The sequence below is a fragment of the Dipodomys ordii genome, unplaced genomic scaffold (genome assembly GCF_000151885.1).
Source record: "Dipodomys ordii isolate 6190 unplaced genomic scaffold, Dord_2.0 Scaffold83, whole genome shotgun sequence".
Classification (NCBI taxonomy): Eukaryota; Metazoa; Chordata; class Mammalia; order Rodentia; family Heteromyidae; genus Dipodomys; species Dipodomys ordii.
Genome location: NW_012267299.1, coordinates 1,710,523 through 1,732,465, shown reverse-complemented (window position 1 = coordinate 1,732,465; position 21,943 = coordinate 1,710,523). Strand labels below are relative to the sequence as shown.

General features: G+C 39.5%; 2 protein-coding genes across 3 annotated transcripts in view; one reads left to right on the top strand and one right to left on the bottom strand.

The window, feature by feature from the left end:
- Gfm2 (G elongation factor, mitochondrial 2) overlaps window positions 1-6,296 on the top strand; it is a 35,701-nt gene extending 29,405 nt beyond the window's left edge. For both annotated transcript variants that reach the window (XM_013025261.1, XM_013025260.1), the window contains 4 exons: window positions 482-661; window positions 921-1,036; window positions 4,799-4,981; window positions 5,970-6,296. In XM_013025261.1, coding sequence (XP_012880715.1) covers window positions 482-661; window positions 921-1,036; window positions 4,799-4,981; window positions 5,970-6,098 — 608 coding nt within the window. In that variant the 3' untranslated portion in view covers window positions 6,099-6,296. The remainder of the gene's footprint in view (window positions 1-481; window positions 662-920; window positions 1,037-4,798; window positions 4,982-5,969) is intronic.
- A 94-nt stretch (window positions 6,297-6,390) lies between these two features.
- Hexb (hexosaminidase B (beta polypeptide)) overlaps window positions 6,391-21,943 on the bottom strand; it is a gene marked incomplete at its 5' end in the record, with an annotated part of 25,037 nt that continues 9,484 nt past the window's right edge. Inside the window, 11 exons of the mRNA XM_013025229.1 lie at window positions 6,391-6,566; window positions 6,853-6,957; window positions 7,278-7,368; window positions 9,171-9,345; window positions 10,441-10,513; window positions 12,517-12,603; window positions 13,399-13,579; window positions 15,602-15,731; window positions 18,319-18,420; window positions 20,222-20,332; window positions 20,819-20,880. Coding sequence (XP_012880683.1) covers window positions 6,509-6,566; window positions 6,853-6,957; window positions 7,278-7,368; window positions 9,171-9,345; window positions 10,441-10,513; window positions 12,517-12,603; window positions 13,399-13,579; window positions 15,602-15,731; window positions 18,319-18,420; window positions 20,222-20,332; window positions 20,819-20,880 — 1,175 coding nt within the window. The remainder of the gene's footprint in view (window positions 6,567-6,852; window positions 6,958-7,277; window positions 7,369-9,170; window positions 9,346-10,440; window positions 10,514-12,516; window positions 12,604-13,398; window positions 13,580-15,601; window positions 15,732-18,318; window positions 18,421-20,221; window positions 20,333-20,818; window positions 20,881-21,943) is intronic.

The following is a 21,943-nucleotide window of genomic DNA, read 5'->3' as shown; positions in this document are numbered from 1 at the left end:
GTCCTTCACACACATTTTACTAGTTTTTGAAAAGGAGATAAATAGGAACTTATACCTAATGCTAAAAAACATATGCAATTTAATAATTTGTGAACTGGCAGAGTTTTTTAAAGACCTCAGTTTTCATGAGCTAGCCTTTTGCACTGTGAATGTTTCATCCTTTCAGTGTTACTTTTTAATAAAATGTTTATAATTAAAAGAATTTTCAATCACAAAAGACAGTTTGCCAAGTTTTAAAGTATAATCTTCACATCACCTACCTCAACACCTTATGACAAAAACAATAAGTGACTCAGAGCAGGTTTTTTAACACTGATAAACATGGAAGGAGATGCTTTGTGCTTCTACTTAGCATCATTACTAATATTCTACTTCATCCTCTATAAGACATTGCTTCTATTAATTTCAGTTTTGACTATTTCCACACTTTGACTCCTTTCCAGAACAATGTTCTGAGCTACCATAATCAATTTGTTTTCAGATACCTTAGATAGAACTTTAGGAGACAAACGACATCTTGTTGCTGTAGAACTGGAGGCAAGGCCAACAGACGCTCCATCTGTGGAGCCAGTAATTGAGTATGCTGAAAGTATCAGTGAAGATCTTCTGAAGGCCTCTCAGGAGGCTATTGAAAGTGGAATCCACAGTGCATGCCTTCAAGGTAAGGTCCTCAAATAAGAGTAAGCATGGTTTCCCACTTGAGCATTTGCTCTTTCTCTTTTGTTTGTGTGTGTGTGTGGTAGGGATTGGACCCAGGATCTCTTGCATGCAATGTGTTTACTCCTCAACCACACTCTCAGCCACCTATCATACCATGTGTTACAGATTATCTCCATTTCTCCTATTCTTTTGTACTTCTCTTACTCCTCACTACATATTGAATCCCAATAGAGTGGGCGCTTTTTTTTCCCCTTGCACAGGACCATTGCTTGGATCACCAGTTCAAGATGTGGCAGTTACTTTGTATTCACTGACAGTTCATCCTGGAACCTCCACAACTATGATTTCTGCCTGTGTCTCAAGATGTGTACAGAAGGTATAAACCCAGTCTTTTGCTTTAAGGCCACTGTGCTGTGTGCATAGCACCACTGAGCCCCCAGGCAGCTGTACTCACAGAGCCTTATGTCCTGCTTCCTCAGTCTAAAGCCAGCAAGAGTGCTTATCGTGCAGGAGCTTTTCCTTCTTAATCATTAGGTTTGGGTTCGAAAGAGGATTTTAGAAATTATTGGTCACATCCATTACTATTAAAGTGGCATCCATGTTCTCATTCCAGGTGCAGCCATTGAAGGCAAGCCAGATATATTTGAGTAACACATCTGAAGTTAGCTTGGCCCTCAGCTATAATCTAGGGGATATTAAAGATATGTTGGCTCCAGTTTTAGAGTTCATGTTTATTCAAATAAGATTGCTGTCATTAAGAAACCAGATAAGAGCCACTGAATAACAGGTTCAGGACAAACACTTTCCCTCTCAAAAGTATCAATCGTGATCACCTCAAGAAATGTCCTTGAATGTTCATGGACCCTCGGCTTCCTGCCTCAGAGATTCAGCAGACCTGGATCGGCTCCTTGGAGTGCTGAGAGCTACATCCTGATCTTGTGCATTGTCAGCACTGGAATACCCCAGATTTTGAATGCTTGACTTTACATGATAATACTTGCTTTTTATTATTGTCTGCTTATGCTTGAACTGCTTTTGAGAGCTGAGTTGTATTTGAATCCATAAGCACCCTTCTTTGAACTTAATGTATCTTCCATGAGTTCAAATCCATACTTTGATTTTATTGAACCCAGGGCCTAATGAATGCTGAGCATTTACTCAATTTCAGGACTAAACCTCAACCCCTAAATTCATACTCTTTCTCATTTTTATTAGTGCATATTATACAATTTGAGTTTTTGTGACATTACCATATATGCATCTAATATATTTTGATCATATTCATCCCTCATTACTACTCTTCCTTATCCCCAAACTAACAATTCCTTACAAGCTTTGTTTTTTAAAGTAAAAAAACTTATGCTTTGAGAAAATTATTTAAATTTGTTCACCTAAAACTAGACTTAGACATATCACAGATAGTCATAATTATATTATTGAGACTATCCAATTTAAAGAATTTTAGGAAGTGAAGCTGTGGCTCAAAGTGGTAGAATACTAGTCTTGATCTAAAGAGCTCAGGGACAGCACCCAGGCCCTGAGTTCAAGCCTTATAACCCACAAAAAACAAAAGAATTTTAAAGTAAAGATCTGCACCGGTGGCTCACACCTGCCCCTGCTCAGGAGGCTGAAAAGCTAGAGGTGGAGGTGTGGCTGAAGTGATAGAACACCAGCCTTGAATGAAAAAAGCCACGCAAGAGGGAAAGGGCCTGAGTTCAAGCCCTAGTCAGAGAGAGAGAGAGAGAGAATATTAATTTTAAATTGTTTTAAAATATTGAAATAATAGTAGTCAAAAAGTTATAGTTCTGAATTAATCCCAAATATATTGACTCCAAACTATAAATACTGCCTTTTTAATGTTTGTAAGCCAGGCACTGATAGCTTACTCCTATAAGCTTAGCTAGGATTATACCTAGGAGGCTGAGAACTGAGGATTGCAGCACAAAGCTAGGCCAGGCAGGAAAGCCTGTGGGACTCCCATTAACCAGAGTGGGAAATGGAGCTGTGGCTCAAATAATAGAACAGTAGCCTTGAACAATAAAAGCTCGGGGCAGTTCCCAGGCCCTGAGTTCAAGCCCCAGGATGGGCACGAACACACACACACGTGTGTTTGTGTGTGTGTGTGTGTGTGTGTGTGTGTGTGCGTGCGTAACTTGGTTAATTAGCTTTTTAGTAAGATCACATTAGAAGACATGAAATTTCCAGGCTTATGCCTGTAATCCTAGCTATTCTGGAGGCTGAGATGTGAGAATAGCAGTTGAAACCCAGCCTTGGCAGGAAAGATTGTGAGACTATTATATCTAATTACCAAAAAGATGAAGTAGAACCTTGGCTCAAGTGGTAGAGAGCACTAGCCTTGAGCATAAAAGCTCGGGCGGGGAAGGTGCCCAAGCCCTGAGTGCAAGTCCTAGGAAAGATGAAAACATGAAATAGCTGTGTGGGAGCTTACATTTAGATGGGGACTTGGGAAGGGTTGTCTTGTTTTTCATAGTGCTGGGTGTTAAATTCAAGAGCCTTGTACTTGGTAAGAAAGAACTCTTCCACTTGAGCCATTCCCTAGTCCTTCTGCCTTTTAGTTTGTTTTTCAGATGGGGGTCTCACACTTTTGCCTGGGTCAGCTTCGGACTGTAATCCTCCTACTCTGTCTCCTGAGTAATGGGAATCACAGGCATGCAACCACGATTTGACCTAAATGGAATACTCTTAATGGAGGTTCTCTCGCTTTGTTATTTTGATATAATATGTTGTTCTTATAGCTCACTGGACACGAGAATTCCCTCCTTAGTAGGATTTTATTAATCTTGACCTAAAGGAATTTGTGATTTGGTAAGGGAATGGAATCAAATATAACCACAGTATTATAATCAGTGGAGTGCCATAAACATGGAGAAGCAGAGCATTAGGGGTTGTTGAAAAGGAATTAACCATCTGAGCTGGGATTTGGGAGGATTTGAACCTGATAAGAGGGCATGGCAGGCTCATTATAGTATTGGAGGATAATCGGGAACAGTAAAAATAGTGTTGGAAAAGTAAAGTGGGGTCTCTGTAGAAAAAGTCTCAAATACTACAGTTAAGGAGTTTGAATTTGTACTGAACATAGTAGAGAATAAAGTTTTTCAAAATAAAAATATAGAGTTTAAGGGTGATTGGAGTAGGAAGACACAGCGTAAGACAAGAAGCAGACTGTGTCTAACTTAGGGCAGCAGCAATAGAGATGATTCTTTGCTCAGACAAGGAAGCCAAAGGCTGCCAAAACCATCACCAGAAATAAAAAGGCAAGGAAATGTTTGGAAAACAAAACGGTGATCTCAGTGTAGGGCACACTGGGGAGCTATGGGGTGTTCAGACCCTACCCTGCAACAGACCTGTGGAGAATAAGACTGGGACACTCGGAGACCATGGTTGGAGGAGTATTATTGGGGAAGCCACGTGGAAAGTGTCTCGGAAGTCTGCAGTCAGGCGGTATTTTTAAGGAAAAGATGAAGAGGAAAAGAATCTATTGCTTCACAGTCCTCCTACCTCCGACTCTTAAGAAATTATTCCAATCCCTTCCCTGTTGATTTTTTTTTTATCCTTCAAGTTTTGTGCTGGTACTGGGCCTGGGTGCTGTCCCTGAGCTTTTGTGCTCAGAGCGAGCTCTACTTCCAGCTTTTTTGGTGCTTAATTGGAGACAGAGTCTCTGGACTTCCCTGCCCCAAATGGATTTGAACTGTGATCCTCAGATCTCAGCCTCCTGAGTAGCTAGGATTATAGGCAGGACTGGCAGCTGGCTATTCTTTTGTTTATGTGAATGTTTTCTTGGCCTTTGAAGTCAAATGTTATGCAAGAAAAAGTTATTTCAAATAGAAAACATGCTTCTACTGTATTGTGTTGAATATTTTTGGTGTCTTTTTAAGCTCTCCTTCATTTGCCTCCTTGGTTACCCTCTTGGATGTATGGCTAGTAAGTGTAATAATAATCAAGTATGATCTCAAAGGAGAGAGTAAAGGCAAAGCCCTAGGCTGGAGTGTTTCAGTTTTCCTAAATCTTAGTTTAATTGAAATCTTATGATTAATTATTTTATTTAATTGGAATTTGATTTCCAATTTATGAAAGAGAGGCTAGCCATTTTTTTAACCGTATTTCTTCATCTGCTTAGGCTCTAAAGAAAGCTGACAAGCAAGTATTAGAACCTCTGATGAATCTGGAAGTTACAGTGACCAGAGATCACCTCAGCCCTGTCCTGGCAGACCTGGCACAAAGAAGAGGCAACATTCAGGAAATCCAGACTCGCCAGGACAACAGAGTTGTTATTGGATTTGTTCCCTTAGCAGAAATTATGGTAGGTACTTTGCAGTTGAAATGTATGTGTTCTTTTTGTTCTAACAAACGTCTATTTGAAGAGGACAATTTCTTTTTAAAATTATTATACTTTGTACAACTACTTAGTAGTACAATTCCATAAATCAGGTTTTGAGCCTATGCTTCCTGATCAGTGTCACCCCTTCCTTCATTCTCCTCTAGATGCTCCTCCCATCCTTAGCCTCAAGTTATGTAGCTCAGTTTTTTACACAATGTACATTGAATGCACTGACTTCATTTGCTCAGCCTTCCTCCCTCCATTCCTGTGCACTCCCTTTTGCCCTCTCCCAACAAAACATGTTTCTACTTCCTGATACTCATTTTGATAAATAGCCCATTAGTTGTTCAGAGGAGTAATGCCTGTGAAGTCCTCCGCTAAGTATATCACATTCTTCTTTTGAATATAAGGAAGTAAGCATATCAAGTACAAGTAAGTGGCCACTAACACCTGAAGGCCACGGTGCTTTGATTTAGAGAATACATGTTAAGTTCCAACCACCAGGAATGGAGAGGACTTCACACTGAAACTAGGGAATGCAGAAAATGCAGCACTTCAGGGGTTTTTCCAGGCCAAGGGCCACACGCTTGAGACCATACAAAAATGCAGCATCAATATGCATGACCATACTTCCCTTCTCTATCTCTTCTGCCTTGGCTTTGAGGTCAGCAGTATTCGCTCCCACCTATTTTTGCTCTTGGACAAGCAGAAAAGCATGAGGATGGGGGGAAGTCACCTCACACGGGCCAGGGTCTCAGAATGTCTGCAGCTTCCTGCACTTGACTGTGGTCCCCACAACATTTCCATAGCCACTTTTTCTGAAAAGGTAGTGAAATGATCTGTCTGAGGTAAGCCTCCTCCTCATTACCATCACCACCTTTCTATGCTAGTAGTCCAAAAATAATCAGTAGCATGAGAAACTGAAGGTTTAAAGTTGATGTAATAACAAACGTAAAGTATTTTGTTTTAGGGTTATTCAACTGTGCTTCGGACACTCACATCAGGCTCAGCGACTTTTGCCTTAGAATTGTCTTCTTATCAAGCCATGAGTCCTCAAGACCAAAGCATGCTGCTCAGCCAGAGAAGTGGTTCTGCCTAAGTGTTTTAGGTCTGTGGAAATGGAAAGAAGTTCAGGAGCGTCTCCCACCTGCTTCATTTTCACTTTCAGGCCAGAACTTTTAGCACATTCAGAGTATTGGATAAAAGACACAACTTAAACTGTCAATAACACCAGAGCTGCCCATTTTAGAAAATAGTATGTGCTCTTTTACAGTAAACACATCTGAAGTTGTTCTTAGGAAGTTATTACTGGAGTTGTTAAGACTCAGTGGTCTGTTTTGTTTCTCACAGAATGATGCCAGTCTTCTGTACGTAATATAAAATAAGACAGATTCAATCAATAAAATATTTTATTCAAAATAAGGCCTAACATCTTAATTGACATGATTGCACAATGACTGCAGTGCTGGTAGTTGTGGGATTTCCCTCCTGCTCTGTTTCAGTTCCTTGTTAGATTTGATCATGGCTGCAGTATCCAGTGAAGAGGGGCTGTGCAGCTATTCCACGTCTGAGGAAAGACAGACAACATGAATAGAAGTTGCTGTAGATTGATTTAAGCTACTAAGTTCTCTGACATGGTAGGTGAGTTATAAGTTACAGTAAACATTTTATAACTCTCTATAAAACACTCATAAAAGCTATTTCCCAATTCCCAATTTCTCCAAATTTAATCACCATTTGTTAGGTGACATTTCTATTTACACCAAAGTGCCCTAAGGAAAGTGGGGGTGGGGGCAGGATTCCTCATTAACACCTGAGAGGATCCTAGCTTGAAATCCAACTGTTTCTCTTACCTAACCATCCTGCAGCGGTGTTGTGTTAGCCTGTCGTAGGCATCTTGGATATCCACCACATCCATTTGACTCCAGAGTCTCTCACCAACAGCACTTGCCCGAGGCCTAAAATTGAAACCATGTATCTCCAAAAGAGTTTCTTTTTAAATTTTAATTGTTATTATTAAGGTGTTGTACAAAGGGGTTACAGTTACATAAGTCAGGTAAAAAGTACACTTCATTTTGGACAATGTCACCTCATCCCTTGCTCTCTCTCTCAGTATTTCCCTCCCATCTTCACACACAAGTTGTATAGATCTTTTTCAACACATTTATCTAGTAAATCACTGTTGCACAAAGTTTCAAAGACATATGCTTAGGGCAATTCCTAGTGCTTTCCTGAAACTAGGACATCTTAATTAACTCAAATATTTCCAGGTCCTTACCATAATCTTGGAGTGAGGTTAGTTGAGTCAACATATTCTCCCCACAGACAGGCCTCTCCACCAATGACGAGTTGTTTCTGCGTCTCAGAACCTCCAGTAACAACATGGAAAGGATATCAGCAAGGCCATGCAAGGCCAGAACACAAGGACAGCAATTCCCCTTCTAGGACCACATTCCCCTAACCCACATGGATCATAGTATTTGTCAACACAATGTAATAGGCCAGTACTAAAAGTACTTTCTTCTTTTCTTGTGATGGTCCTGGGCTTTAACTTAGGGCCTGGGTGCTATCCCTAAGCTTTTCTGCCCAAAGCTGTCCCTCTACCACTTGAACCACAGATTTACTTCCAGCTTTTTGGTGGTTAATTGGAAATAAAAAAAAAATCTCATGTACTTTTCCTGCCCAGGCTGGCTTCAAACTGTGATCTTCAGATCTCAGCCTCCTGAGAGTACAATACAGAGTACAGTGTGAGCCACTGGCACCTGGCTTCTTTTGGTTTATACAGTTATTCAGCTACCAGAATCCAGTTTTCCCAGTTAGTTGGCACTAACAGCATGCTGAGAGATAAAAGTTAAATACTTGCTACATTTTAATGAGCTATGACCGCTATAATGCCTGCCTCCAATTTATACCTGTTAGTATTTTTAAGAGTGTGCAACTAATAACTATTTTTATAGTAACCATGATTTTTCTGATCCCTATGGAATGCTTTCTAGAGGGAGCTAACATCAACTTTTAATAGTACTACAGTTCTAAAACTTCATAGAAAAATTTTTTTCCCAAGGAAATTTTGTACTAAAGATTAAGTGACTCATGCCTATAATCATTAGGGGGTTGAGAACAAGAGGATCAAAAGTGCAAGGATTTCCCAAACAAAAAGTAGGAAATAATCCCATCTCATCTAATAAAAAGCTGGGCATGGTGGGGCATACCTGTCATCCTATCTACATGGAAAATAGGATGATTGTGGTCCAGGCTAGCACAAACAAAAGGCAAGAAAGATCCAATTTAAAAATAATGGGAGCAAGCTGGGTGCTTTTAATTTAAGCTATCCAGGAGGCTGAGATCTGAGGATCATGGTTCAAAGCCAGGCAGGGCAGCAAAGTCCATGAAACTCTTGTCTCCAATTAGCTGCTAAAAAGCCAGAAGAGAAGCTGTGGCTGAAGCAGTAGAGCACTAGCTTAGGGACAGCACCGAGGCTCTGAGTTCAAGCCCATGACTGGCACACTTACAACAAAAAGATAAATAAGACGAATAAATAAATAAATAGAGCAGAAAGGGCTGGAGCTGAGGCTCAAGTGATCAAGCCACCTGCCTAGCAAAGTGAATGCCTTCTATTCAAACCCCAGTACTGGGAGCAGGTGGGAGGATTTGCGGGGAGGAGGGATGTCACCTCTCAGACATTTCCTCTCATTGCCCTTGACTCGAGAATTCCAAGGATCAATGGGAATGTAGCTTAATGGTAGAGTGCTTGCCTAGCATGCATGAAGCCCTGGGTTCAATTCCTCAGCACCAAATAAACATAAAAAGCCCAGTGCTAGCCTTGAGATAAAGAAGCTCAGAGACAGTGCCCAGGCCCTGAGTTCAAGCCCCAGGACTGGCAAAAAAAAAAAAACAAGGACTATATAGCCTTACACTGTATTCCTTTACTAAGTGTCCTACAATAGAACACAGCCAAACATCTTTCAAATCAGTGACAACTGGAGGTAGAATCTGAGAGGATCTACTTCTGAATTCCTTTTGTTTAGATTAATCTCGGTCATTAAAATAATTCTGAAGTGTTTGGGTTTTTTAGGTAAAATTAAGAAACAACAGGGAAAACAGTAGGCTAGGTTTCCTGAGTGGAAGGCTAGGGAAGAAAACAATCAAGGCAATAATGGTGGTCACTTACCATGAAATTTTAAAGGTTCCACTTGATAATATTTTTTCCAATCTTCCCCATAGTTAATTAAATCCAAGTACCATGGAGCAGAAAGGATTGCAGGGAAGCCAGCCGCTGTGACTTTCCTTAGTTCTTCATAAAAATCTTCGTATTTCCACACTTCAACTATCGTGCCTGGGTGAAGCTGTAAAAGATACAGAGTGCAGTACATGTATTAGACCTAGCAAATAGATGAACTGACAGCCTCAAGCATTCTAGCTAGAACACAAATTGCAATACATATTATTAGAACTACAAATGCAACTGATGGATTCACAGTCCAAAGGTATTATAGCTAGCTAAAAACACAACTTCCTAAAATCCTAAAGGGAAAAAAATACCCATTTCTTTTTAAAAGTTGGCTCTATTTTCATCCATCACTGAACTCAGCTTCATCTACCTGAAAGCTGGATATTTTAACTTTTGCTCATAGATGGCATGTGTGGTGTCATCCATCTTAGCACTGAGGCTGACATTGAATTGTAGTCCCTTTTCTCCCACACTAATGCTTGGCTTACTTTGGAATCAGGAGGGTACCAGCTTCTCTAGAAAAGTATACTAGTAGGAAGGGACAGTAAGGGGAAACAAAAGAGGAGGCAACAATACTTGATAAGAAATGCACTTATTACCTTGCCCATGTAATTGTAACCCCTCTGTATGGTATTTTCACGATAAAAAAAAATTAAAAAGAGAGAAGAAAAGTATACTAGTAGGTGACTCACAAATTCTCTTGCCCCGCCAGGTGTCAGTGGCTCACACCTATAATCCTAGCTACTCAGGAGGCTGAGATCGAGGATCACGGTTCAAAGCCAGCTCGGGCAAGGAAAGTCCATGAGACTCTTATCTCCAATAAACCACTAGAAAACCGGAAGTGGCACTGTGGCTCAAGTGGTAGAGCATTCGCCTTGAGCTGAACGGTGGAGGGATAGCGCCTAAGCCCAGAGTTCAAGCCCCACGACTGACCAAAAAAAAACAAAAAACAAAAAACCCCACCAAATTCTCTTGCCTCACATAAAGGATATTAACTGTCACAGAAAAAAATAACATTTTTTAAAAAAAGGTTATGTTGACAATTTTACTATAAAATTGCTCAGTTGTTTTTAATCTGTTCTACCTTTGGGGGGGAATTCGAAATAATTCAATTTATGAGTAATAATGAGCTATGGAAAGGAGGGGTGAGGAAGAGGAAAGAGCAGATCCTTGTATCTTCAGAATCACATGCATTTTTCATAATTCTTACCTTTGCTTTATTATCAAAAACCTCTTGCCAGACAATGGATCTCTTATTCAGAGATGCAATAATATCCAAAAGCCTAGGATTGGGAGAAAAACAGTTATTTCACCTTAACAACATGGTTAAAACCACACATTTTTTTTATCCAGGACTTGGAGAAAATTTGGGAGGTACGTTTCAGTATAAAAGCTATGTAGTATCAGGTGCTGGTGGCTCACACCTGTAATCCTAGCTACTCAGGAGGCTGAGATCTGAGGATCAGGGTTTGAAGCCTGTCTGGGCAGGAAAGTCTGTAAGACTTTTATTTCCAATTAAACAATGAAAATCTGGAAGTGGAGGTGTGGCTGAAGTGGTAGAGTGCCAGCCTTGAGCAAAAAATGCTAAGGGACAGCACCCAGGCCCTGGCACAAAACAGTCCTAATATTGGCACAAAATCAAGACCAATAAATAAATAAAGTTATATAGCACAACCAGGTAAAATTAGGTAGCAACTCAAGTAGTCCTTTTTACTAAGGGCATAGAACCTAATATAGTAGTGGGGATTAACAGTCTTTGCTTGAGTGCTTGAGCTAAGTATACCCTTAAAGCAGGAAGAACTAAGCTTAAATTAACTTGGTAAGCAACTCATAGGAAACTGCCCAACAGTACTCAGTAATTTCATGGGGATCTTGGAATAAAGGAAACCATCATCTAATCTGTCATGTCTCCTAAGTAACAATCAGCTTTTGACTGATGTGCTACAACTGCATAGACATTTAGACAATACTAAGTACTCTGCAGAGTAAGTAAGAAAATCCTATCACAGAAAGGCTGAATAGGGACAAGTTGGAATTCGTGTATTACAAATCACTGGAACAGCCTGCAACTTCTTTTCTGCATGGCTTTATGCCTGTATAGCTTTGTTTAAAAGCCTAAAGCTCTGTCCCTTTAAGGGATCAGTTTGCTATTCCCTAGACTAGGGCAGCATGGTCCAATAGAACTCTCTGCCATGATAGGAATGTTCTGTATCTGCATTTTCTAACATGGAAGCCACCAGCCTCACCACTATGGAACACTTAAAATGTGCTGGTACAACTAAGGAACTGAACTTTCAGTTTTCTTTAATTTTAATTAACTTGAAAACAAACCCCATTTGACTGGACTGGGCTACTATATTGTATAACAATAGGTAGGAAGCAAAAGATAGAGTCCACCTAGTTCTGAAGATCACAGTTCAAAACCACCCTGGACAGGAAAGTCCATGAGACATCTCCAATTAACCACCAAAAAGATGGAAATGGAGCTGCAGCTCAAGTGGTAGACTGCTAACCTTAAGCTAAAAAGTTAAGGGTCAGCTCTCAGTCTCTGAGTTTAAGCCCCAGGAATGGCACCAAAAAGAAGGAAGGGTGGAAGGAAGGAAGGAAGGAAGGAAGGAAGGAGGGAAGGAGGGAGGGAGGAAGGGAGGGAGGGAGAGAGGGAGGGAGGGAGGGAGGGAAGGAAGGAAGGAAGGGAGAAAGGGTGGGAGGGAGGGAGGGAGGAAAGGAGGGGAGGAGGGAAGGAGGGAAAGGAAAGAAAGAAAGAAAGGAAGGAAGGGAGGGAGGGAAGGAGAGAGGGAGGGAAGGAGGGGAAAGAGAAAAAGAAAGGAAGGGAGGGAAAGAGTGATTGAATGCAGTGTGTTCATATGTCTTGCTTGCTTGCTTTTATTCCTTCCTTCCTTCTTTCCTTTCTTTTCTTTTCTTTTCTTTCTTTCTTTCTTTCTTTTTTTCTCTTTTCTTTGCCAACTTTGGGGCTTGAACTCAGGGTCTGGGCAATGTCCCTGAGCTTTTTTGCTCAAGGCTAGCACTCTGCCATGTGAGCTACAGTGCCACTTCCAGCTTCTTCTGTGTATGTGGTACTGAGGAATGGAACTCAGGGCTTCATGCATGCTAGACAAGCACTCCACCACTAAGCAACATTCCCAACCCATCACATCGCTTTCTTTAGTGACTTTTCACATCTACACTTTGCAAAGAGGTGGAGGGGGGAAAATAAACAAAAGCACAGTACTACATAGCTTCAATATTTTCAAGAAAACATTAGTAAGTTAGTTTTCAAATGACTTACTTTTTAATATAGAAAGATTCTAGTTTGGTAAAATCACTACCAAAGCCTTTTGTCTTCATGAAACTCTGAATTGCAGGATTTGATGCCCTTAAACAAACAAAAACCAATGATTAAAATTTCACAGTTTGATGGACCTTTATGACTGTCTATTATGAAATCAACACCTTTCCTTAACATCAGTTGTGCTGCTATACGAGGCAAAATGGTAGATGACAAGTATCTGTCATTTTCACTCTGAAGTGGCTCAGCTGGCCACCCTTCCCTCCCCTGTGTAACTACATACCTTTTTGCTATCCCTCTATCTTTTGTTATTCCCCTTTCTTTTTTTTTTTTGGGGGGGGGTGTCCGGTCGTGGGCCTGAACTCTGGGCCTGGGCTCTGTCCCTCAGCTCTTCAGCTCAAGGCTAGCGCTTTACCACTTGAGCCACAGCGCCACTTCTGGCTTTTTTTTCTGCTTATGTGGTGCTGAGGAATCGAACCCAAGGCCTCATGCATGCAAGGCAAGCGCTTTACCACTGAGCCACCTTCCCAGTCCCTCCCCTATCTCCTTCTTATGACCACCCTGGTTAAGGTATTCCTAGATCACAAAAGTCCATCTTTGTTTCTACATTCAACTAAAGAGTCTTGAGCATTGAAATCGATTGACTATTGGGTCCCACCATCCCAAGCTAGTAATGGGAAAATAAAGTATAACACAGCCACTATTCAGTTCTATTTGGTCACACCACCCAACTGTACATTCTCCAAAACTCAACCCCCTCTCTAGTTGTGTGGTCCAGTTTAGCAATATTATGCTAAATCTTCCTTTTTTATGTGGAACCCCTAATCTCTACACTTCCAATGCCACAGGGTAAAAAAGATAGAGGTTTTAGAATCATCATACCAACAGTGAAATTCCACCTCATCTCCTCCCAAATGAATAAATTGATCTGGAAACACATTACTAATTTCTTTGAAAAATGTCGTAAGGAACGTGTAAGTTGTATTTAGAATAGGGTTTATAGGCCCAAAAGTTAGTTCTGCATTCCTGTATGTGGAACATGGAGTCAAGAGGCCTTTCTGACCTACGGGAAAACACAAAGATCCATTTTCAGAAAAGGGTAATACAAACAAAGTCTAGGCTTTGCCCATTATCCATTATGCCCTGAATGCTCCTTTACTAATGACAGTATTACGTCCCAAATGACTCCACAGTAAGCTCAACACATCATTTAGCCAAAAATGCATTCACACACACGCGCGCGCACACACGCACGCACACACACACACACACACACACACGCACACACACACACTTCAACTACCAAATACCATAGCTCAGCAACACACCACACAATAGAGCATGTATTGTGTGGCTCACTGGGGGCTGAGGCTAGGTAGGTTCCATTTCTGTTGAATGGATGTCACTACAGCATGACATTTGTACAGGAAAAGATTGAAATTCGAAGTATGGTTTCTATTGGAAACACCATCATAAAATCAAAAAGATCTTAGACAAACTGAACTTCATTTTATTGAAGTTTTAGGAGATTTTATACAGAAAAGATAAGCATATTTACTGAGAATTTCTATGGCAGTTTCTTCCAAGAGGAAAGAGCATTACTTTCTGAATCCTTCTATTTTGATGTTTCTTCCAGTCCCTGAGATTTTATCTATTTCAAATGATTCCCAGATCTTCCGCTTATTCCAACCCCTTTTCTTAAGCTTCAATTCATATCTCAAGTTCCCTGCTCAGTTCAACTGGAAATCCTAGCTGTACTTCAGCTATGACCCAACAAAAATCAAAGTCTCCATTCCCTAAATTCCCTCTCTAGCTTCTGACTGCCTTATTCTAGGCGAGGGTACACAAAACTCTGGGACTCATTCCTTTTCCTGTAGTCAGTAGAAGGCCAAGTACTATGAAGTATATTTCCAGAATGTCTCTCCATTCATTTCCATACCATCCCCCCCCCCCAATTCTAGGACTTCGTCTCCTTCCCCCTCCAATCTATCACATCCACAAAGGTTTTCACAAAATATGAATCCATCTGATCACTCTTGGGCTTAGACTCCTCTGCCCTGGTTTTTCAGGCAGTGAAGGCCTCTCTCTAGGCCTTCAGTCATGAACTTTTCCAGAGTCACTATTCCCTTGCCTACCACGATAACACAATGCACTGTACAATTGTAAATGCTCTATATTTTGCTATATCCCTTGTGGTCATTATTTAATCCTAAAAAAAAAATTACACAGGAGCTACTATTACCAGCTTCATTTTACAGTTGAGGGCACTTAAAATGAAATGTCGCATATGTCAGTCAAGATTTAGTTTCTAAATGGCAAAAGCAGAATCCAAAGCTCAAGCAGCTAGACTTCACAGCTGGTTCTTACCACTAACAGTCTCCTACTGTTGGCCATGCTCTACTCCCACTAAAAGACTTGACTGTACCTCTCACTTTTCACATGCCTTTCTTCCTGTTCTTCCCTCTATCAGAATCATGAATTATCATCCTGGTCTCTCAAAAGTGTTAGCCACCAGACTTTCTGATTCAGAAGGTCAGTTATCATGGCTTCGTCTCCCTGCTCCATGACCCCCCCCCCACAGGCTTTGATATCTTAGGCAATATCAAAACATAGTGCCTTATTGACAGTAGACATGTGATAATTATTGAATCACGTGTGCCAATAGTGCTACCATGGTGTCAACCACAATTAAGAACAAAATATCACTGTGGCTCACACCTATAATCCTAGTTACTCGGAAACTGAGAACTGAGGATCACCATTGAAAACCAACCTGAACAGACAAATCCGAGACTCTTAACTCCAATTAACCAGCAAAAAGTTAGAAGTGGAGGTGTGGCTCAAGTCAAGCTTGGAGGACATGAGATCCTGAGCTCAAGCCCCAGTACTGTCCCTTCCCCCAACCCAAGAACAAAATACCTAGTGAGCATGAGGCCCTGAATTCAGTCAAGCCTTAGTACTGCCCCTCCCCACCTAAACCCAGGAACAAAATAGCCAAACACCAAACTACAAAATAAGAGATGAGGGTGGGGGGGGGGAGCTCAGGTGTTTACTTTCTACAACTTATAAAACACAGACTCCTTACCTTTTCCCCAAGACAGTGTGTGTCCAGGAGTATCAAACTCTGGTATGACTCGAATCCCTCGTAAGCGGGCATACTCAAGAACCATACGGACATCATTTGGTGTATACACATGAGACAAAGAATAGCTTCCCTGTAACAGTCCAGTTAAAATGTACAATGTGAATTTAGTCTATGAAACTAACCGTTCTATGTGCATTTCGACATCTGACAGCGCTTTCTTCAGTTACAATGTATTCAACAGTCCTGCATGATGCAGAATGAATCATTCTAAAATACAGCATCATGGTTTTAGAAGCAGGAAATTTATACAAAACAGAAAGCAAATTTCTGCTAAATTACACATACTCCAAGGGTGATAGCCATTCGGAGACTTTTTGTCAAATCATCATTATCAACCAATTATTAGAACACTATGGATGAATCCCAGGTTTGCTGCAGAGCTGTCTCCTCTAAGCCCTCATTTAATGTGTTAACATGCTATTCCAGCTGCTTGGAGACACAACAGATGCAAACCAGAAACAAATAGTTTGTCTCCAAAGTGACACTTCTGTAAACACTGCGCTTACCAACTAGAGAATCAAAGTTCACCCTTCATTACAAAGCACAGCTTTCTTCTTTCAAAACCACTTTAATTACTCCAGACTTTAAAATTCCTACATACATCTACTCTTTATGGGACTTGATTGTTTTTAAGGCTGTCAGTCTTTTAGAACTCAGATGTGGTTGTAACTAAAGCTAAGAGTCCATTAAAAGGCACTATTGTTTCAGCCAGAGAGTAAAATGGAAAAAGTAGAAGGAAAATAGATGGAGTAGGAAAGACAAATATCTAATGTTCTCTCTCATATGCAGACTCTAGCCCTAAAAACAACAACAACAACAAAAACCCACCTGAATGGCACAAGTGTAAAATGAAGGGTCTGTTTGGAGGTAGGAATGAGCCAAACAGGTAAAAGTAAAAAGAGAGGGTGATGGGAGTGAGTGCAATCCAAGAACTTCACACGCGTGTGAAAACAGAATGACGAAAACGTAAATGTTTAAAAGGAAGGAGAGAGCAGAAAGATTAAGGGGGTGAATCTGATCTAGTACATTACATGCATGCATGGAAGTTTCACAATGAAACCCTTAAATTAACACATGATTCACACATGCTAACTTAAAAATGAATTCAGCACCTTTCTCAAAGTATACATTATAAATGTCAACTTCTGAGTAAACAATGCTCAATTGGAAATGTACTCATTACCTTATTCATGTAACTGTAACCCCTCTGTACAGTATCTTTACGATAAAAAAAATATACTAAAAAAATAAATGTCAACTTCTGAAAGGGGTCTTGACTACCACCCTTACCCCTCATATCAGATTTGTATCTAAACAAGTTTAGAGCCAACTACCAATGTACAGTAAGTACTGACAACATATTACTTAACACTGGGACACAGCCTGCAACGTCCAGACTGTAGGAAGCTGTAGTTTCTTCAACAATAAGTGACAAGGGAAACAAGTTAGGAGGTGGCACTTACTTATCAGAAAAGAATTAGCAGACACACTAACTGTCCACAATGTGCAGGCAGTTTCTTTGTGTCCCAATGCAAATGTTTTTGCTTTATTGGCATATACTGAATTGTAATAATAAGAGTTTCATTATGGCATTTCCATATATGCATATAAAGTACTTTGATCATGTTCACCCCCTCAAGAAAATGTTTTTTAATTATATCTTTATTATCTTTAAGTAGGTACAAAGGAGTTGCCATTCAAAAATCAGGTTGTTGTTTATTTTTTAAGGATACTTTGGTAAATATGACCACAGCTCTCGGGCTGTTGATTTTTATCTGTAATGAGACTGTGTTTACATTTCTTTGCAAATCAGATCTTTATGTAAGTGAAATAGGAAGCTTGAGATTTGACTCAAAATAATGAGTACAAATAATACAAAATTAGCTATATATTGATTATTGGAGAGGATGATGAAATGTAGGAATTAAGCAGTTGTATTTTGTGACTATCCAATTGAAACTATCCATTGTAAAAACTACAACAAGAACACAAATGCATCCCAGCATTTTTGCCTATACTACATCAGAGCAAATCTTGGAGAAAATCTTAGACTGGTAGCCAAAAGACAGAGCTCCACTTCTAACCTTTCCTAACAACTCCATACAACATGGAAACTTCTCTGGATGTCAGTTACTTGCTTTGTAGGAGACTAAAGTAGGTGACCATGAGGCTCTCCCCAGTTCCAATATTCTAGAATATTCCATGTGAACACATTTAACAGAGACCACCAATGTTTTCTTAGAAAGAGTTCATCTCTAAAAGATCTCACTTCATTGGAACTTCAGAGAAAAAAAGACACAGTCATTTACACATTTCCAGACAATTCTGTTTAAAACAAATATACTGTCTGCCTACCTGATACAAATTTTAACTATATTTTATTCATGAAATAGTCAGATCTTCTACATTAAGTTCTTAAAATTATGTATCTCCTGTAGATTATTTATATTTATGATAATGTTTACAACAATCATTATAGTAGCCTTTATAATATAACAATAACAAAAAGTTTTATGGATCGACAATGCTAGAACTTTTAAGCCACAAATAGCTAACATTTACAGATTGATTTTTAAGAAAAAGCACTTAAGCTGTAACCTGCTAATGAAGTTATACCAAAGATTTTGTAGAGAGCCATAGTAATAGGCATTACTCACTTCATTGCTTAACTGAGGAAAACTGACGCTCTGATAAGGGAAAGACTGGTCATCAACTATGTGCCAGTGGAGGACATTAAACTTATTGAAAGCCATGGCATCCTGCAAGCAAACATGTTAAGGATTATTATATGCCAGAAAACATCCGCAATCCACAGCACATATCTACATCTGAGATTGCTTCCAATAAGCCTGCCCCCTTAAAAAAAATGTTTTAATGGTAAAGAAAGAATAATAGAAAAAGTGAGTGTAAGTTCCTCATCCTGCATAGTTTGCATGACATGTGCCTACTCAGGAAGCTTATATCGGTCACATGTATTTGACAGTCAGCTGCCACGTTGCTCTATGGAGCACAGCATCTGATGACATTCCCACGGTTTAGGGATGTGCTAAGGCCAGAAATAGTTCTTGACTACCATTGTGATTGGGAATGGAATGGAGGAAAAATGAGGCATTTGTGTATATCAAGGATTATAATTACCATAGTTCTGAAATGTGATAAATCCTGAGAAATGAAAACAAAATCATGACAAACTCAGTATACTCTCCCAGAGAAATGTTTGGGCACATTGCCATATTGATTTAATGTTAAGCCCTGAAGGAATAAAAACAATAAAAAATAGTAAGAGGGTAGAAATGACCTGCCAGATCATCAAAACTTGAAGGCCCTTTTCCTCCATCAAATGGAGAGATCTGACTGTTGAGGTTGAGAAACAGCTTACATACACAGATGGTATCAAAATTAGAATTACCTCAAAAGAAAAAAATACCCACAAAATTTCTAAAGCTACAGAAAGAATTAAAATGATCTATACTGGCTGAAGAAGATAAACTGGTAAGGCCTGAAATTCCAGAAACGACGTTATTAATGGGATTTAGTAGTTAACATCTGTTGTATTGAAAACAGTGGGAAAATTATAAGCAAACAGAAAAACACCCATGACACAATCTACATACAATACAACATGGAAAAATTCCTAAATCAACAAGTAAGGCATTAACCCTGAAGGAGATAAAACGGACATAGTGGCTGTCTCTTACCTAATAGCCAGTTATAGTAACATACATGTAAATGTTTATGCATGTAAATGTTTACATTTCTTAACAGAAATAATACAGTTAATAAGTAAAAGAGGATTGTAGTCAGTTGACAGGTGATGGAATGACCCAATATACAGTTAATAAGTAAAAGAGGATTGCAGTCAGCTGACAGGTGCTGGAATGACCCAGTATACAGTCTTTGGATAAAACAGCTCAGCTCAACTTTCTTCTTATCTTCCACTACCTCTGAGGTTGCATATTATTTGGGAACATTTCCTTAAACTAAAACAACTCTTAGACCCCTTCTTGTGCCAGTTTTGAAAAAGGTGTGGGTAACAAAATCAAAGGACACTAGGTAGAAGTATGGTGGAATATGTTCTAAACTAAAAGTCTACACACCTGATTTGACAAATCACAGTACCCAGAGGCCCAATGGCAGTAAACTTTCTTGCCACATATGGTGGTAAGTGTATATAGTCCCAGCACTCAGGAGATTCAGGCAGGAATACCTTGAGTTCAAGATCAGCCTGGCCTGCTTCTGAGACTCTATCTCAAAAACAAAACATTAGCAACAATAACAACAACAAACATCCTGTTTTTCATCTAACTGTCTTGGCTATATATGTTGTCTGAGATCATCCAAGTAAAAATGGGAGAGTGATCCCCTGATCCCCAATTCCAAGTTGAGGAAACACATAGGGAGAGAAGGGAGAAATCCCAGTGCTTGTTCTACATAGTAGAAAAACAACAACAAATCCTCCCGCTTCACCCTAAACGGTAGCACAAGTAACCAATATAAGCAGCACCACTAAGGGGACACATCTGCAGAACAGACATAGACTAGAATAAAGCCATTACCTACCAGAGTTTTAAGAATAGTCTTAACTGGCAGGTAGTGCCTGGATGTATCAATTAAAATTCCTCTATGAAGAAACCTTGGAGAATCAGTAATCGTGCATTCACTGATGGTAAACTAGGAGACAAAATAAAATTTTGATTTAATTTTAGAATTTTCTCTTACCTCGAACCCAATAAAAACTATAAATATCCCCAATAAATACTGGATAAAAAATTTAGTTGAGAAAAACAACAAAAAACATGAAATTGCTAGGTGTTGGCGGCTCACATCTATAACCCTAGCTACTCAGGAGGCTGAGATCTTAGGATCAAAGTTCAAATCCAGCCTAGGCAGACAAATCCAAGAAACTCTAATCTCCAATTAACAAGTAAAAAGCCAGAAGTGGAGGTTATGACTGAGGTAGTAGAAAAATAATCGTGATCAAAAAAGTTATCTAAGAGTATGAGGCCCTGAGTTCAAGTCCCAGTACTGGCAGAAATTCGTCAGCCAAAATAAATATTTAGGGAATAGAAACTTTCAGGGAGTAGTAGCTAAACAGGCTATATTTTTCTAATAGTAATATGTCTACGCAATAATTTTTAATAATATAATCATACTTACAGTCCCAAAAGAATCTTTGTAAACTAACTGGCTAAAGGTCTCCAAACCTACAGAAGGTAAAATTGATTGTATTAATTTATGAAACAATAAAATTGAGACAATAAAATTGTATTTTCCAGACAAATCCATACCCATGTTAGGCAAATGAATTAAAATACAGTATTGGGTCGATCACTCTAAAGTAGAGCTCTATAGTTAAATTCTCTAGTAAATTTTCAAAACCCAAAGCTGAATTTTAAAGAAGTCAATCCCACTATTTAGCAGTACTAGTTCCTTAAGAAATACATAGTGCTCTGAGAATTTCCATGATCAAATATTACAGTTAATTTGAAAGGTACCCAAACTTAACATGAAACTGTAAGGTGAGGCCCAATTTACAACTTAAGTGTGTTTCACTCACAGTAAAATCCTGAACTTTTACACACGTGAGTTTTTCCCTGAGCTACTAGATGACAGGCTAATTTCTTTAACTGGCCTTTACTTTATCAATAACCATCATTCTTCCTAATCACCTGTAATAGCCAAGGAATTTATTTTTTTTGTGGCCATCGTGGGGCATGAATTCAGGGCCTAGGTGTTGTCCCTAAGCTTTTTTTGCTCAAGGCTAGCATTCTACCACTTATGCCACAACTTCACTTCCAGCTTTTTTAGTATTTAATTGAAGATGAAGAGTCTCACTGACTTTCCTGCCCTAGCTGGCTTTGAACCACAATCCTCAGATCTCAGCCTCCTCAGTAGCTAAGATTACAAGTGTGAGCCACTAATACCTGGTACCAGAGAAAATTTTTAACATAAGGATAGTTCAAAGCCATTTTTGCCATGCCTTCCTCTCTTTCCATGCTCCTGATAAACAGGTTCACACTGAGAAAAATAACTAAAATTCTCTGTTGCATTAGAGAACATCACTTTGAAAGTATGTTGGCAAAGATAAAATACAGACTATTCAGACTAAAGTCTCTAGTCACTGAATACTCTAAGTTCCTCATTTTAATATGGAGTGGAACAAACAATAACATTGAGATACCACCTCACTCCAGTTAGAATGGCTAAAATCAAGAACTCTAAAAACAACAGATGCTGGAGGGGATGTGGACAGAAGGGAACCTTACTGCATTGTTGGTGGGA